At 42.1% G+C, this 18576-nt stretch overlaps 1 protein-coding gene across 3 annotated transcripts in view; it reads left to right on the top strand.

The window, feature by feature from the left end:
* ric1 (RIC1 homolog, RAB6A GEF complex partner 1) overlaps positions 1–18567 on the top strand; it is a 40251-nt gene extending 21684 nt beyond the window's left edge. For 2 of the 3 annotated variants that reach the window (XM_061799234.1, XM_061799232.1), the window contains exons 6-27: positions 920–1056; positions 1812–1903; positions 2599–2687; positions 3428–3572; positions 3654–3702; positions 3774–3947; positions 5505–5726; positions 7488–7526; positions 7627–7737; positions 9125–9214; positions 9309–9469; positions 10375–10513; positions 10593–10709; positions 11479–11886; positions 12239–12550; positions 13118–13276; positions 13455–13591; positions 14224–14504; positions 14736–14936; positions 16003–16180; positions 16251–16439; positions 16833–18567. In XM_061799234.1, coding sequence (XP_061655218.1) covers positions 920–1056; positions 1812–1903; positions 2599–2687; positions 3428–3572; positions 3654–3702; positions 3774–3947; positions 5505–5726; positions 7488–7526; positions 7627–7737; positions 9125–9214; positions 9309–9469; positions 10375–10513; positions 10593–10709; positions 11479–11886; positions 12239–12550; positions 13118–13276; positions 13455–13591; positions 14224–14504; positions 14736–14936; positions 16003–16180; positions 16251–16439; positions 16833–17151 — 3749 coding nt within the window. In that variant the 3' untranslated portion in view covers positions 17152–18567. The remainder of the gene's footprint in view (positions 1–919; positions 1057–1811; positions 1904–2598; positions 2688–3427; positions 3573–3653; positions 3703–3773; positions 3948–5504; positions 5727–7487; positions 7527–7626; positions 7738–9124; positions 9215–9308; positions 9470–10374; positions 10514–10592; positions 10710–11478; positions 11887–12238; positions 12551–13117; positions 13277–13454; positions 13592–14223; positions 14505–14735; positions 14937–16002; positions 16181–16250; positions 16440–16832) is intronic. The other variant, XM_061799233.1, reaches the window with a different exon arrangement.
* Positions 18568–18576: the final 9 nt, after the last annotated feature.

Raw genomic sequence — 18576 nt, 5'->3', positions numbered from 1 at the left:
TTGCAAAGACTTTCTAGCTCTCTCACGCTCTTCTTATATGGAGTTGTACAGGTGAGGCCAGGCGAAATATGGAAAATATTTGCTGCCTGGAATAGAGCTCACAGTTATCGAAAAATTTAAAACGAAAGTATTCTACCGATTATCCCATTGATTTAATCGAATAAGATGCTAATGGATTTGTGTTATTGAAAAACAATACCAACATACAGTACAATAACACCTTGTCTGAGGTACTGTATTGTTTTTGTCCCCTTGGGGTTCCCATCCTCATGTTCTACATTGTAGGATCTGTGATTTTGAGTGTGTGTGGCTTTAAAAGGCAGGGCCTTGCCTGGCCTGGTCAGTGACGTGAATCAGGAAATGAGAGTGTGGTTGGCTGTCGTTTGCACAGGTTAGGGTCTGGTTGTTCACTGGCTAACCGTTAGCCAGTCTGCATGTTGAGTGAGTAGGCATCATTGTGTGCTATGTATGAAAGTGGTTATTACGTGATTCTTTTGTTCAATAAAGCCTCCTTTCTTGTCATACGCAAAACAATGTGGAAATGATTCTGCTAAGGCTCAGATTAAACAAACAAAATATATCTCTCTCGAAGGTATGCGCTACAAATTGGGATTTGGATGTATGCTTAACAAGGTTTGTTTTTTTACAAAAAGAGAGATCATGTCAGGAGAGTTCACAAAGTTTCAATCAGGACTGTAATTCTTATTGGATTTAGGGCTGCATGTGGCCTGTTAAAATTCCCGTTAGGATTATGAGGGAGGGTTCTTGGAAAAACGTCTCCCCTGTAAGGCGTTCCTGGACCGAAAAAGTTTGAGAACCCCTATATTCAATAGCATATTCTCACTGGTCACAAAATGAATATCGCGAACTAATCTGAGCCTGACTACGCGTGCGTGTGCGCGCATGTGTGTGTGTGTAGGAGGCCCGTCTCTGGACCTGGCGGGCATTCATATCCGCTGCGTGGAGTATTGCGAGACATTGGATGGCTTCGCTGTGGTGCTCAGCGACGGCCGTCTGGGCTTCATCACGCCGCTCAGCAGCACCATCACTGCGGATGTGAGAACACTTGTACACAAGACCTACTCAAAGCCTCTGATTTGCACACACACGTTACAGCTCAGTGAGGTGAATGTCGTATTGGTCTTGATGAGACGACGTGCTGTTTTTAGGAGCAGGGAAATTACAAGAAGCACATTTTCCCATCACAATGAAAAATTTGTTTTGGAGAGGATGAAATGTTTTATGAATGGCATTTCCAGGTTGTTTATTCATGTAAAGTAGCTGTTAGATGGCATCTTTACACTTGTAAAGTAGGTAAGAAACAAAGGTAAAGTTAAATAACTGTTTCATCCCTTTTTATCACCCCTACTGGGTAGACATTCTTTAGAAATCGAGTGGAGCCTCAAAGGCTGGGTTTACACTGCATAATTTAAGTGAGACATTTTTTTTTCTCTTCTCTCAAGTGGCACAAAAAAGGAATGGAATCAGATAACTTTAGATGTGAATCGGAACTCTTCCAAAAGTGGATGAAAATCTGATAGCTATCATATATCTGCTGATGAGAGTGCACTGTAGACGCTCACATCGGATATACCCATCAATGCCATCTTGACGTCATCCAAATACAGTGGTACCTAGATTTAGGAAATTAATTTGTTGTGACCACGCTCTTAACTCAAATCATCGTTCCCCTTTTGAAATGAATACAAATCCCATTAATGCGTTACAAAACTTTCTAAATAACCACTGTTAATCTAGAAGCCCTAAGCGACTAGTACACTGTTTTAAATCAACGTTTCCTGTGTGTCCAGCAGCTGCAGGGCGTCTGGGCCGCAGATGTGAGCGATGGCACCTGTGTGGCCGTTAACAACAAGTACAGACTGATGGCGTTTGGCTGCGCCAGGTAAGTGGCCTCACCAACATTTGGCTGGATGTGTGTGTGTGTGTGTGTGTGTGTGTGTGTGCGCGTGCGCGTGCGGGCCTGTGTCTGTCTCACAGTGTGGCGTTGGCGCAAGAAGCCTTCATGCGTTTGCTTGTGTGCCACAGAGGACGATTGTTGAATGTCCGCTGTGAGAATGTGTCAGGCCGTGTTTGCCCTCGCTCCCTAGTGTATGCTTGTCAGAAACATGTCTGTAGCGCTGTACCTCAACCACTTTGCCGGGCTTCTCTTTGTGGAGGCGCAGCTATTATTTTCTCCACAGTAATAAATTAGTACAGCTTAGCTTAGTGTAGATCAGGGATGGGCAAATGTTAGTGCTCGGACAGATGAGCCCAGTCATTTGTAGATGAAGTTTATAAAAAAAAAAAAAAAAAAAAAAGATACTATTTTTGCAGATATTTGGTTAACATGGTAAATGTATGAATGTAAAATTGTTTTTATTTTATTTCTAATTAACTGATTTGAGATAAATGAATATAAAAATGGATGCATGCGTTTTTATTAACAAATTTTAGGAGAAAAAATGTTAGATTAATATTATAGGACACTTGATCATGTAAATGCTCGGTGGGCCGGATAAAAGAACGGCCATACTTTGCCCACCCCTGATGTAGATGTTTACTAATTGGGCCTCATTCTCTTATTCTACTCTTTTCCAGCGGCTCGGTGCTGGTCTACATGATCGACACTGCAACTGGATCTATGCAGCTCTCGCACAAATTGGAGCTCACCCCAAAACACTACCCAGGTATATCTGGCTCCGTTAGATTCCATAAAACAAAATGATGGCACAGCTCCCCCTAGCGGGACAAACATTACTCTCAGCTTTCCTTTCACTAACATACGCTACTACATGCTAATAATAAGTCTGAATTACCAGTCAGTGTTATCACAAAACATTCAGGCCTCTGCTACAAAGCAACAAACAAAAGTCAGGAAAATCCTACTAGAACATCTGAATTTTATTGAGGATTAATCAGAGGTACTTTAAATGGTGGCAGGTGTGTGCTGAATCCCATTTAACCCAAGTTTTTAATGTGATTGATTAATTCTGTACGCAGCTACATCGCCATTTATGAGGGTGTGCACACTTGTGCAACTACATTATCTCTGTTGTTTTTTTTACTTGAAATTATTATTATTATTTTTTTTTTTTCAATTGAGTTATACAGGTTATAGGTCACATTACAGGTGGAAAAGGTTTTGAAATTATTTATCTTGGTCGCATTTGAACAAGGGTGTGTAGACTTTTTATATCCATTGTATGTTAACGTCAGGGGAGGAGCTTCATTTATCCAGACCTGCCACCTTGTCTAACAGGAAGTACTGCATTGCTGCCATCTTCCGGTATCTATAGATAATTACAAACCTTTTTAGCGAATGTATACATTGCGTGCCGTTTGTAACATCGTATTTTGGGAGAGTCTTAAACAGAGGACCCACTGTAACTTTGTTTAAGTGTTATTGTTTTCCCCTCACTATATGTAGACATCTACAACAAGACTGGTCCGGTGAAGCTCATCTGCTGGTCGCCTGACTACGGTGTCGCCATGGTGACGTGGGAGTGTGGCGGCCTATCGCTTTGGAGCGTCTTTGGCGCTCAGCTCATCTGCACGCTGGGAGAGGACTTTGCGTGGGTGGACGTACATCAACATAACCAAAACAACAAGTAAAAAAACAAACAAAACGTGACTTTCTGTGGCCCCTCGTATAGGTATCGCTCTGATGGCACCAAAAAGGATCCCCTTAAAATCACCTGCATGGTTTGTGCTCTCGAAAGTTTTTATTTTCTGTATTTAGTTATTTTTATTTTTTAAGATTATGTATGTTGCAGAGCTGGGGAGCAGAGGGCTACCACCTGTGGGTGCTGCCCACCAAGCAGTCTAGGAGGAGGACAAAGGAGGAGCAGCAAGAGGCGGAGATGGCCGCACCTCCCCCGTCGTCCCCGCAGGCCGGCATACTGCAGTTCCACTTCATCAAGAGCGCCCTCACTGTCAACCCCTGCACGGTGAGCTGACCGATCGACAAACAATTGCGTGGGGTGTTCACTATTCAGTCACGACGCAGCAGAGGTGGGACTAAGTCACATATGTGCAAGTCATAATATACTGTGGCAGAAGTCAAGTCAAGTCCACGTTAAATTTAAAGCAAGTCGAGTAAAGTTATTATTTTATTTTAAGCGAGTCTCAAGTCCTACAATCTTGCTCAGTCACAATTTATATTCACACATTTGCCACTTTGCACTCAGTGTCTGTACTTGCATTAGTTGGCTGTACTAACACGTTCACAATCACATATTTTTTAATGGTCCGAAACCAGTCTTCTTCTTGTCTAATACTTTGTCTTCTCAATTAAACGCATTATTGACATGGAGCTTAGTTCTTGTTTGACCAGCTATCGGTTAGCTACACTGTGAAATTAATGTAGCTTACCTGTTTTTGTGGGTTTTATAGTAACGGATGAAGTTAGATGTCATAGTCGTCGTGTCTCCTATTTTTGAGTTACAAATGTTGCATATTGCTGTTCTCTTTTTCCCAGTTTTATAAAAACAAACCCCCTGAATTCAAATTTCATAATCTTTATCTCTTTATTCCGCATTGGAGCTTACTGGTGGATTGGCAGGTTTGCCCACGCGACACAAAAAATAATTTTCAAAAAATTATAATAATAATCTTTCAAAAACAAAACACATTTCACACTATCTTGAAAATGCAGATTTTCGAATGTAAATAGGCAGGACTTGTCTAGTCATATACAGTGTTCCCCCATATTCCTGATTCGCTACAATTTTCATTTTTTGGGTGGGAACCCATCCTCCATAATTCACCTAATCACTGTTTTTGTGTTCGGGCAAAAGCCCTGCCTAATATAAAAGTATTTGGTGCCAACTGCTGGCAACAATGTTGAAGTGAGGGGGGAGCTTCATTTACACAGGCCGTTGCCCTGTTTAATAGAAACATGCTTTGCTGCCATCTTCTGGCACCTATAGATAATTTCAGAGATAATTGTGTGGGGGGCGCATGTCAATTACTTGCAGATTTTCGCCATTTGTGGCAGAGCTCGGACCCTAACACTGGACCTGATTTACTAAGATCCCAACTAGTGCTAAATTGCATGTTCCCTCGAACACATTTGGTGGGCATGTTGGGCACGATTTACTAAGATTGCTATCTTTTACTAAATTGCGTGTTCACTCCCTCTCATTTTACGCACTGTTGCCAACAGGGTAAAAGTGGTGAAGACCAGTGGAACAGAAAAAAAATCTGTGATGCCAAGGAGTAATATGGCCTATGGAGTACGTTTGAGCATTTGACAGCAAAATAGAATAAAAGTACTTATGTTTACAGTGTAAATTTGGTTTCAGTGCTTTCGTCCCCTGCGGTTGGTGGAAAGCTGAGTGAGACCCGTCAGTATTTGTGACCTTAGGGGTCAATATTGTATAAGCCATTCATGTGGAAACCAATGTCTCGCTCTCTATCAGTCAAGCATTTAATCTACCATTTCTCAAGTCAAGTCATGCCGCTCACCCCTGTGACACAATACTAAAGATGATGTTGTTCATCAGAGTAACCAGGAGCAGGTGCTGTTGCACGGTGAGGACCGCCTCTACCTGACGTGCGGCGACCCGGCGCAGGCCCATAGCAGCTCTGACACGCAGCAGCAGCACAAGCGCTTGAACCTGCATAACGACAGCCCCCTGCACCATCACCACCACCACCACCTCAACTCCCCCCTATCTCAGGGACTCAGCACTTTACTGGGGCACAAGCACTGGCATGTGGTCCAGGTAGGGATGCACAGACATCATTATTTTACATTGTAAACTTGAGTAAGTTTTCCTCTATACCAGCTTTCCCCAACCTGTTTTGCGCCTAGGATCAGCATAAAAACAAATAAACTAAGTATTAGAGATACCACTCACCATGAAACAAATTGTTGTTGTTTTAACGGGCTCTTTGCATGTCAGAAATATGACTCAGTACATGCGGTGTTTACAGGACTTGTTCAGACTAACCCACATCACAGGCATACATTGTCTTGCTTTGTCTCAGGACCCTGTATTCATGGACACCGCAGTGCATGAAAACATTGAATTAAAAGATGAAATGGACTTGTTAATGAAAGAGATCCAGGAACTAAAAATGTATTATTTGGGATTTGGAATATGGTTTGCAAAATTTCGCCAGATCCGATGATGACGTTCTTCTCTATACAAGGCTTCCCATAACGCTCATGAATATGTATATATATATATATATATATATATATATATATATATATATATATATATATATATATATATATATGTATATATGTGTGTGTGTGTGTACTTGTCATATGTACCAAAGCTTTGAGACATTGAGCTCATTGAGACATACTTTGGCATGTAAATGCTAAAGTAGAAAGGATGAACAGCATTGTCAGAATGCAGTGAATTATCTAAAGAGCAATTGGAACACATTGGAATACTGCAATTTCTATAATTTTTTTTAGGCAATTTGTGATGATACGAGTCACTTGACCTACGAGGTTTTCGAGATATGAGCCATCCTTCGGACGCATTTTTGCTTTGACTTGTGAGCGCAAATTTGAGAGACGAGCGCTCTATGGTGGCAGTGAACTCAATTCAGCTCGCGTCACAATAAGCAGCAGTTTGGCACCTTTACCTTAAGAAAGTCCTCTTACCTAACAAACAATGCAAAACAACCTGACATGCTAACGGTTAGCATCAATAGTTGCGGTTTTTGAAGAACACAAACGGCGGAGCAATGCATGTAGACAGATAATTTAACAATACTCACAGGCATATATTCCTTATTTACAAAAAAATGCTAATATTACAGCACCTTACTGAGTGACAGTAGTAGTAGTAGTAGTAGTAGTAGAAGTCTTCTCTTATTTGTTTGTGTCTGCATGACTGTATGTAGTGTTATCCTGTCTCCTGGTGGTGAGGCAAGCACATGGAGCAGCACAAAAAAATGGATCGCAGCATTAAATTATGATGCCCAAACTGTTTCATTCTTTACATTCTATTTGGGTTTATTACTCTTGTTTTTATAATGTACAATATTATAGAGTGCTATTTTTCCTTATTAAAAACAAACATTAAAAAAAATTGTTTTTGGGGAAAAGGGTGGAACGGATTAATGGCATTTCTATTCATTTCAAAGGGGTAAGATAAATTGAGATACCAGGTGAGTTACAACCATGGTCATGGAACGTATTAAACTTGTATCTCAAGGCACCACTGTAGTGATAAACCCTTATTTCAAGTGGAACACTTAAATACTCTTAAACTTTCTTTTTCATGGAAATTATGGGCTCTTTATTTCCTCTCATCATTTTGGGCTCTCCTCTTTCTTTTTCCAAAGAACCTCTACAAAGATGTTTGTTTGTTTACTAATTTTTGCTCGATTTTGCGCTTACTTATGACGAGACAGTTTGACACGTCTACAGAGGCACAGACACATGCACCTGCTATTAAAAATAAAACTCCTTTCAGGCTCTGATGAAATTTGACATCCCTGCTCTATACTCTTTCCTCCAGATTCATAGCACATACTTAGAGAGCAACTGGCCTATACGGGTAAGTGTTGGAGATGCCGCCAGTGCATATTCAATTTCTTAAAAAAAAAACTGCAATATGAAAGAAATTTCCTGTATTTACGCTGTGATCTTGTATGCAGTTTGCAGCCATAGACACAGCAGGGCAGTGCATGGCTATAGCAGGAAGGCGAGGCTTTGCACACTACTCCTTGTACACCAGGAAATGGAAACTATTTGGAAACATCACTCAGGTATGTGTGACTGTAAAAAAAATTAAAAAATAACTTTAGGAGCTTTTGTACTGTATTTCAGCTAACAGAGACACTGTCTAGTACTGTAAGATTTTTTGCTTTCATCAAAAAATATGCTTATGCTTAACATGAGGTACACAAAGACCTATTATACAGATTAATTAATCTCAGGAAAATATTTTTAAGGTCAAGCCCTCCCCAATTTCTTTATTTAATAAAGATATTCTAATTTATTTGAATTGGGGGGGGGTTCCTTATCTGGAAGATATAATCATCAAATTTATCCCCCCCAAAAAAAGAAATATTTCAGTGTCAATGGAATCCATGTAATATGTGAGTTTCACTTTTTTAATGGGAGCAACTGAAATAAATCAAGTTTTCCACCATATTCTAATTTATGAGATACATCTGCAAATCTATCTAGTTTTGTTTCCTTGAAAGCAGCAGTAATTTACCAACTTCATAATGAGGTAGAGCAGCTATACACTGTTGTACTATACTACACTATACTATACACAGTGGTACCTTGACTTCCGAGTGCCAGAATTTGCGAGTTTTTTTCATTGCTTGGTCAGTGTGCTTTCTGCTGCAAGCTTCAGATATGCCACCGCTCAAGTGAAGTAAAAAAAAAAAAAAAAAAGAGCGCAATTAAGGTACTGTGATGCTCTCGCATGTGGGCAAGAAGAGCCACAGTCGCTGATGCACTTTCAGCCATTTATTGAACGGTGAGGTTATTCCCAGTTCTGGTGTTCTGATTGTGCATAGTTTGTTTTTTTTGTTCAATTTTAAAGTGCACTAAACATTTACAGCTAAAAATGTTGAAGGCCAAAGTATCAGCTTCATTTCTATCATAGATAAACATCATAAAATGTGAGGAATGCTGGAACAAGCTGCAAAGTTTATTAAACGTTAAATGTACAATTATCTTAATTCTCTTTATGTTTAGTTTGCACAAACCTTAAACACTTCACGCTGGAAGCTAATGATGGTTATATAAGAGCAGCTGCTTGCTGCTGCAATAAACTGCAGTTTACGTATGATCCGATTAGTTGACTCATCGCAAAAATAATCTGTGACGAGTCGATTATCAAAATTATCATTTGTGGCAGCCCTTATTTTAATTGGGAAAATGTTCCCTCAATCACCTACAAAATGTTCCCAGTTGAAAGTAACCACCCCGACCGCCCGACGTTGATGATGCATGCATTTTTTTGTGGCTGGTAACTCTGGGAAACTAGTAGCCACAGTGGTTGGTGAGCAAAAAAGTTCATGTCAAGCCCTGGTGGGGTGCCTAATGTTGCGGCAAGTATGTGTAGATTCCCAATGCAAGGTAATAAGTACAATCAATGGCTGTAGTCACAATTTGTGTTTTGTTGGTTCCCTGTAGGAGCAGAACATGACGGTAACAGGCGGTCTGGCTTGGTGGAACGACTTTGTGGTGGTGGCCTGTTACAATTTCATAGACCAGCAAGAACAGGTGAGACCTCACCATTACCAATCTTGATGTCTTTTGCTAGATCAATTTGTGAGCTATTCAAGTATTTCATGTGTGTCCCATTGTCGCCTCTTAGCTGAGGCTGTATCAGCGCTCATCCAACCTGGATAACGCCTTTGCGTCAGTCACCAAGCTGCACTCTGACACGCTGCTGCTGAACGTTTTCCGGGACATGGTCATCCTGTTCAGAACCGACTGCTCCATCTGCCTCTACAGCATCGAGAGGAGGACCGACAGGTAGGAGGCCTCATCACTTATACCAGGGTTTCCCAAGCTTTGTTGCGCGAAGGCAAGGTATTTTACAGTCGAGGAATCTCACAGAACAACAACAACAGAAAAAGTATATACTGTATGCTGAAATATTGATGTTCTTGTCTCAATTTACTCACAAATCCGGGCCTGTTTAGTTGAGCACAAAGCGGTTATTCTGTAATGTGAATGGCAACAGATGGATGCACAAGTTAATTGTACCGTTTGTCATCTAGTTGAAGAGGATTAAATTGTTCTGCCAGTCAATATAAGTCGCTGGCATAGATCAATAGATGAAGAAAGATGCATTATTTGTAGTAAACCATTTTTGGACCAATCAAGTAACATTGGGTCTTTCACTGCAGAGTAAATGGGAATCCCTGGCTTATGTTGTGTTTTGTAAGATAAAAAAAAAAAAAAGATGCCATGTTCCATTTTCAGTCTCACTAGATGTCGAGGTGTCCCCATACTTTAGTGCACATGGATGTACCTCTAAATAAATCAGAATATGGTGGTGGTATCATTCAAATGTTGACATGTATTATATAGATTCTCGACACACAGTGAAATAGTTCATTATTTTATTTTGTCATTTTGATGATTATAAATTAGAGCTAAAAAAAAGTCCCAAATTCTCCATCTCATGAAGTTAGCATAGTACGCAATAACCAGTCAAAATGTTTTTTAATATAGAAATTGTGAGTATTTTTGTTTAATCAAAATGTATCAAGGAGAAGCAGTTCAGAAAGATTGCTATAATATATCATATGAGTTTCATTTTTTAAATTGGAATAGCGGGGGTTTACCTTACTGGAATAAACTAAATTTTCTACCATATTTTAATTTATAGAGCGGCACCGGTATGTTAATTAATATGTAATGTTATGTTTCAGTCCAAACCCGTCTGTCAGTGTGGAGCTGCTGCAGGAAGTGTCCATGTCCCGCTACATCCCTCACCCCGCCCTGGTGGTCTCCGTCACGCTCACCTCGGTACGCACGGAGACGGGCATCACGCTGAAAGCCCCGCAGCAGGTGACCCATTCAACACACACCGCACACACAGTGAAGTACAGTCCTATCTTCATATTTTTGCTGCGTTGGTCCACCTCAGGCCTGCATGGCAGAGAGCATCATGTTGAATCTGGCCGGCCAGCTGATCATGCTCCAAAGGGACCGCTCAGGGCCGCAGGTACGAGAGAAGGAGACGTCCACCAACAACAAGAAGCTGGTGAGAACTTTGTTTCAGCCGTACCGAGAATAGAGCTGAATTTGAGCGTTTTCCCTCTCTTCTGATCGAAGTCAGATGTTTCTAAAAGGTTGTTCTGAGCGATTATCCTGTGGTATGGGGTGTTAGGCCATTTTTCCTACAGTTGATGTGCTCACAAAACCGGCGAGCCGACATTCCAGGCCGACGATCGTAAATGTTAGACTTATTCAGTATTGACAATCCAAAAAAATGTGTTGTCAGCGTTTTGGGTGAGGAGACTTGTGTGGTATGCTGGTGTTGGTCATCTCCAGTACACCAAGCACTAAGACAGCAGTAAGTATAGACTTTCAAGCCAAATTAAAGCAGGATCCACACATACTGATAAACATGTTGAATTTGAGCATTTTCCCCACTTTCAGACAAGGTTATTCAGAGTGATTATCCTGTTCCATGGGGGTATGTTCAGAGTCCCCCCCCCCCCAATATACTTGAAAAATAGTTGGGCCGCCAATGGTAAAAGTTATCCTCTTCAATATTTACGATCAAAAATCCAAATACATTGTTGGACAAAAGAGAGATGTTCAAACAAAACACAAAGAAAATACAATAGGGATTTTAAATTTTGAATATTGATGGAATGTTATTGTTACTAGTATAGATTTAATGTACAGGTACATCTCAATATATTGTGGAAAACGTATTTGTATTTGTAATGTTTAATCTGATTTCTAATCTCCAGTTTCATTTTTGAAAAGAGATTGCTGATTCTTTTTTCCCCCCTCCTGCATAGCTTCCATTCTGCCCGCCAGTGGTGCTGGCCCAGTGTGTCGAGAACGTGTGGACCACCTGTCGCTCGGACAGGAAGAAGCGCCACCTGCTGGAGGCCCTGTGGCTCTCTTGCGGCGAAGCGGGCATGAAGGTGTGGATGCCACTGTTCCCTCGGGACCACCGCAAGCCCCACTCTTTCCTGTCGCGGCGCATCATGCTTCCCTTCCACATCAACATCTACCCGCTGGCCGTGCTGTTCGAGGACGCTCTCGTGCTGGGTGCCACCAATGAGACGGTGCTGTACGACGGGCTGCAGGGGCCCTCCGAGCCTCTGGAGGCGCTGTTTCCTTTCTGCACCGTGGAGAGGACCTCACAGATCTACCTGCACCACATCCTCAGGCAGCTGCTGGTTCGCAACCTGGGTGAACAGGTGTGTGGAGAAAACACTTAACATAAGCGCTCTGTGGCAAGACCATTAGTGCCTGGCCCTTGACATACAAATGTAATTTGTTCCATGATTACGCTTGTAACTCAAAACACTTGTATCTCTAATCATGTTTCCCCATTACAATGACTGGGAATGCCATTAATCCATTCCAGCCCCCAAAACAAAGTTCATGGCTTCAAGTACTCTGGCGTCGTGCCGGAATTCCGGCATATGAATTTTTGTGTGCGTGTTGAAGTGCTTCCACACCTTGGCGACTCAGAGAGTAAATCCACTAAAAGTATGAGTCCAACCAACACGTTTCCACACAGTCCTGATTGTTTCCCTCGCACCGCAGGCATTGATGCTGGCTCAATCGTGCGCCTCCCTGCCGTACTTTCCTCACGTCATGGAGCTGATGGTGCACGTGGTGCTGGAGGAGGAGGCCACGTCACGGGAGCCCATCCCCGATCCGTTGCTGCCCACCGTGGCCAAGTTCATCACAGAGTTCCCGCTCTTCCTCCAGACCATCGTGCACTGCGCACGCAAGACTGAATACGCCCTGTGGAACTACCTATTCGCCGCCGTGGGGAATCCCAAGGATCTCTTTGAAGAGTGCCTCATGGCTCAAGATCTGGACACGGCCGCCTCCTACTTGATCATACTGCAGGTAGGAGTAGAAATGTGCCGTATATGTACGGCACATCCTTAACTCACCTCTAGGGCTGGGTGATATGGCCTTAACACAAAATGTTACATTTTTTTCACAAAAGACATTTTTTTCTCTCTCCTTTGTTTGAAAATGATGACTGAATGAATGGAGGAAAATGATATTATTCAAAACAAGTGTAGCTGTTTTTCCCCTTCTGGAATTTGCTTTGAAAAAAACTTTGAAAACATTCCTCTCAGCATTAGGTTTCACAGAAATAATAGAAATACATGGATTTTTCCAACATATACAGTAATCACATGTTCATGGAAGGTGAGTAATTGGTGTGTCCCTATAAATGTTTCTACTTATGTTAATAGTTAAGTCTAAAGACACAGAAAAGGCTCTGCAGGAGTGTTTTGATGTCTCCTGGTTTTGTTTTTAAAGTATATTTTTATTTAAGAAATGTTTTTTTGTTGTTGTTTGTTTCACCTACAGTTGTTTTTTAAAGTGCGCTATAAATAGAGTCGCGTTGAGATACAATGGATGAATTGCCCAGCCCTACTCACTGGTGTTGTGCCTTTGAAGAACATGGAGGTTCCGGCCGTCAGCAGACAACACGCCACCCTGCTTTTCAATACGGCGCTGGAGCAGGGCAAGTGGGACCTCTGCCGTCATATGATCCGCTTTCTGAAAGCCATCGGCTCGGGGGAGACAGAGACGCCACCGCCAACGCCCACCACACAGGTAAGCCCGCCACCCGTGATGACATCAGAGCTATGGGAAGTTGAGCTACATATCACTGAATTTTCCCATAGTCGATGAATCAGGTCTATGCATAACCCTAAGAGAAGGCTACCAAAAAGTGCCACGACTGTGCGCGCTACCAAATCGAACCGTACCACCGCATTTTGTGTTTGTACAGGAGCCCAGCTCAACCGGCGGCTTCGAGTTCTTCCGAAATCGCAGTATCAGTTTGTCCCAGTCTGCGGATTCGGTGAGCACGGGCAAGTTCGGCTTACAGAAGACCTTCAGCATGCCTGCCGGCCCCTCAAGTAAAGGGTAGGAATGCTCCACACAACAATCTGACTACTGCAAGGAAATGTACACACGCAACAATTTTTAACATCTTTTCCAATTTTGGAATTGTGAGAATCACTGTGTGCTTAATGCTCTAACAGTGTGTGGTGTGCCCGTGATGACCAACACAGCGCACCACACAAATAGCGATCCCTCCCAAAAACCAGAGAGACAAATACTCAATACAGCCAGTTGCTCCTCTGTTTGTGTCGAGAAACAACACCAGCTTCACGTCGCTTCCTAATTGGTTATCCTTCCATTTCACGTCACAATTACGCCGTGCGTGGCTCACCCCAAATCCGTTCCGATCATAAATGTTGAACAGGTTTCACATTTACGATTGTCGGCCCTGACTGTTTTCTGAGCAGATCGAGGATGAAAAATCACTCTTAATACACACCACAGGATAATCTTTTAGCGACATCGGAGAAACAGGCCTTTGCTGATTTTGATCGCAAGGGGGGACTGCTCAAATTTGGCCCGATTTTCAGCATTCCAAACAAAACCACTCAATACACCATCTTTTAGAGAAACCTGCTAATTGGGCCTTTGGCGAATTGATTGCAAGGGAGAGAGAGTGCTCAAATGTCCTTCTCTGCCTCGTTTCCTGTCAGGCGGGACGGCGAGTGCGCCGAGAACATGTACATCGACATTATGCTGTGGCGCCACGCCCGCCACCTCCTAGAGCAGGTGCGCCTCCGCGACCTGGGCTGCTTCTCTGCTCAGCTGGGTTTCGAGCTCATCGGTTGGCTGTGCCGAGAGCGGAACCGCGTGGCCCGCGTGGACGACTACGTCTCGGCACTTAAGAGACTCCACAAGGACTTCCTGTGGCCGTTCCCGGTCGTTCCCGTGGCAAACCTCAGCTCGCCGCTGAAGAACGGACGCTGTCGCCCTGGTGAGATTTACATCCGTGGATTTGTTGACATCAATTCATGTATCGGCTTTCATTATCTTGTTTGAAGCGTCATTGTATTTGTATTTTTTTTATCATTTTTAAAGTTTCCGTGTTAGATTAAAATCTCAGATTACCAATCACGTTTTGATATTTCAATTTTTGTTTGACAGTTGAAAATGGAAAGAACGATTGCTACACATTTGTTGACATCTTTCCGTTTTTGTTTTGCAGTGCTGAGCGCGCGGCTCCTCAAGTCCCAGTCGGCCGACAGCGAAATGGACACGGCGTCCCCTCCTGTGGCTCCCGCAAACCAAGCCTGGATGGACGGCCTCAGCCAAAGCAGCAAAGACATGGACGCCGCCCCCACCATCGCATCCAACCAACACTCGCCGCAGACGCATGACGCCTTCCTGTCGCTGCTCACCAACAAAGGTTTAGATCTGCTCCTAACGCATACATATGTCGCGAGTTGAGCACGGAGAAATTCGGCCTTTCAAAACAAATCAGGAATTTGATATTTTAAATTGGAGGTACATGTATTTTGTTGGACAGCAAATATGATTATCCTAATCAGGAATTAAGGGAATTTAGTTTTAAAAAATTACATTAACCCTTTTATTTAAAAAAAAACTAGATACAAATTTTAGGAAGGGAAACAGAAAAAATATTTGCGATTTTCAGCTAAAACAGAAAATAATGGAGATACTCTGTTATTCATTAAAAAAAACATTTATCTTCATTATTTTCTGATGGTTTTTCATTCATTACTTTATATAAAAAGAAGCAAATGACTAAACAAGTCTTTGTTTTTAAAACAAAATTGAGATTTTGGACAGTATTTTTTTTTTCAATTGTGAATTAAGGGAATTAAGAACAATTTTGTCAAAATGTTGTGATTGTGTTTTATCAACACACATTGTTTTTGAAAAAAGATTTTCGATATTTTTTGGGACACATTTTTGTGTGTGTAAAATATAAAAAAAAAATTTTAAAAAAAAATCTTTGTTTTTCAATATATTTTCATTTGAATCTGTTGACTTTGAATTTCTCAACCAGGCATCATTGGTTGCGTTATATACGCCAACTGAAACCAGTTTAGACAAAAAAACACTCATTATTCTGGCATCTAACAAATAGAAATAATTTTGGTAATCCTAATTGACCTAAAACTAAAGATTTAGTCTGATTTCATGTCTGATGTCAAAAAAAAATGTCTGATGTAGTTTATGTAAACTCAACTGTATATAATATTTACATTTAAATACATTTAATTTGTATTCATTTTATTTTGTATTATTTTACAATTTGTATTCCTGTATTTTGAAACGGGATGTTAATAAAAGCAAACAGTGGAACCTGTAAATGTTTTAAGTAACAATTTAACATTCTTAACGGTCACGTATAAAAATAATTTAGCCACTGTACAACTAAAACAACCAAAACTCGCAGTTTGAACCTGTTAATGTTTTCATTTTTCCCCTTTTTATTTTTTTTTTAGTGGAGGAGTACAGCATGGGCTCTGCCACGGACCTGACTGAGAGCAGCTCGGTGGTGGACGGCGATTGGACCATGGTCGACGAGAACTCGTCCACGCTGAGCCTGAGCCAGGCCGAGTTGGAGCACATCTCCATGGAGCTGGCCAACAAAGGGCCGCACAAGTCGCAGGTGCAGCTCAGGTAAGCGGGAGTGCGCAAAACGCAAAACCCTCCCCCCGTTGAAGGATGGTGCTGAACGGCATCTTTTCAGGTACCTACTGCACGTCTTCATGGAGGCGGGTTGCCTGGAGTGGTGCGTCATCATCGGGTTGATCCTGCGTGACGCCAGCGTTATCAAGCAGACGATCGGATTTTTGGCCAATCCCGAAGTTCCCGTAGAAACCGTGCAGAGCGTACGGAGTGGATTATTGGCTGTGGACGCCTGGACCTCCACTGACTGGTGAGTACTTATTTAACAAACATTTGATTAGTAGATATGAATTTTGCCCATTTTTTTGCAAAAATGTCCCTTTGATCTTTAGGTGAAATCCGTTAATTAGCAGCCAAATATTTTTGGGAATTATTTATGAATATTTTGAAACTGTATGAACCTCCACAAATTCTTAATAATCTTCCCGACTCTTCTATTCACCTGTACCATACTCTTAAAAACACTTTGTATACTCTTAAACATACAGTAATGCACAGTAGCACTGTACACCATGTACATTGTAGTGTGTTTTAATGAAAAAAAACTAACCATTTTTGTTTGTCTTTCTTGGACCGCCCAAAAACATGTATCCCCAAATTGTGTGTATAATTCTGCCGACGTCCTTCTGCATTTCCCCCACAGCCTGGGCTACAAAGCGTTCCTTGGCTTGATCCAGCCTCACCTGCAGCAGCTGATGGCGTCTGCGGCGGCCGCGCAGGTGCAGCCCGAGGCCTTCCAGCCGTCCGCCGGCCAGAGCGCCAAACTCGGCGCCGGCGAGGGCCCGGGGGGCGTGGCCTCGGCCCGGCCCGAGGACGGCGGCGGCAGGTGTGCGGCCGCCGCCCCCTTGGGACTACTGACGCTACCCTCGATGGAGCCCAAACCGGTCGCCGAGGACCGGGCCCCCGATCAGGCGGAGGAGCGCGGAGAGGAGGAGGGCGCCTACGACTGCACCTTGTCCTGATCCCATTTGAGCTTCTTGCTACACTCAGTATTATCAAACCTCCTTTGCATTGGAGGTGAATTCCTTTCCGACGGCTTCTTTTTTCTTTTTTTCCCCCCCAAGACTATAAAAAGTGCCGTTGGGAGGGCGGGGGACACGCACAACCAACAAAAAGTGACGTTTCATACTTTCATACCTCATAACGGTTTTTAACATATTATTTTTCCAAGGATGTTATTTTTCTACGCAACCAAATCACGATCTATGGATTCTTACATATCTATATATTAAAAAAAAAGAAAAAGATTTCTACAGGAAGAAGAAAAAAAAAGGATGCGCTCATCATCATTTCCCACAATGCATCTGGCCGGACTGCTGGAGACTCTTTATTATTATTGTTTTTACCACATTGTATTGTGCATGGAGTTAATTTTATGGTATCGGTCAACATTATGCGGATTATTTATTGTAATTATGATAGTATCATCATTTCGGAATCCTTGTTTTTTTATTTTGGAATTTTTTTTTCAAGTTCATCCAGGTGGTATAAGAACATCAGTATTATACTGTGCAATGTATCCAAATGTTACTCGGGTTTGTGTTTTGCGTCACGATTTACTTTTTGACCAAATGCCACCCCGCAAAGTGGACGATTATTATCTTTAATCGCGACGCAGTCATGGTGATGCTTTACTTGAAGAAGAAGAAAAGAAAAAGAAAAAAAACACTGACTTGATGAACCAAAGACTTTTGTTTTTTTATTCCCAGAGGCCTTCTGCCTTCCTTTTGACACTAGGACCGGACACAATATTAGGGACACCCGCACCATCCAATGCAAACAGAGAGCTGTTTCTAATATTTTGACTAACTCGTTACCAAAATAAAGCTGCACGGTAGATGCTCTGGGTTTGAATCTGAAATTAGGCCTTTCTTGCATTGAGTTGGCATGTTAATTGAATTGAGGACTCTAAAATTGTCCACAGGTGTGAATGCTTTTTATCTATACAGTATGTGCCCTGCGATCCACTGGCAACCAGTCCTGGGTGTACCCCGCTTCTTTCGCCAAAAGTCAGCAGGGTTCGGCTCCAGCTCACCAGTGACCCCCGTGAGGTCAAGCGTGATACCAAATTGATTCGTGGATATCCCGAATATTGGAAACAGTTCTCACATGCTGCAGTAATAAACTGCATAACTAAAACTAATAATAAACCGATAGTGTGGGTGTACCTAATACAGTGATCGTATGTCTTGTTAAGGTACTCAATCCCTAAACTATCAGTACAGTACAGTACAGTACTACTACTAATACTCCCAGTGCACAGCAGCTATGCTAAGTGCTGTAAACACAAGCACCGTTGTATATTTTTCTTTTATTTTCTAGTTTTTTTTTTTGCTTGTACATAGGGACCAATAAATTATTTTTTAAAAAAGCTGCAATGACTTCTG

Source organism: Phyllopteryx taeniolatus, chromosome 15 (assembly GCF_024500385.1).
Source record: "Phyllopteryx taeniolatus isolate TA_2022b chromosome 15, UOR_Ptae_1.2, whole genome shotgun sequence".
NCBI lineage: Eukaryota > Metazoa > Chordata > Actinopteri > Syngnathiformes > Syngnathidae > Phyllopteryx > Phyllopteryx taeniolatus.
The sequence above is the reverse complement of the archived record's forward strand: the minus strand, read 5'-3'. Positions and strand labels throughout refer to the sequence as shown.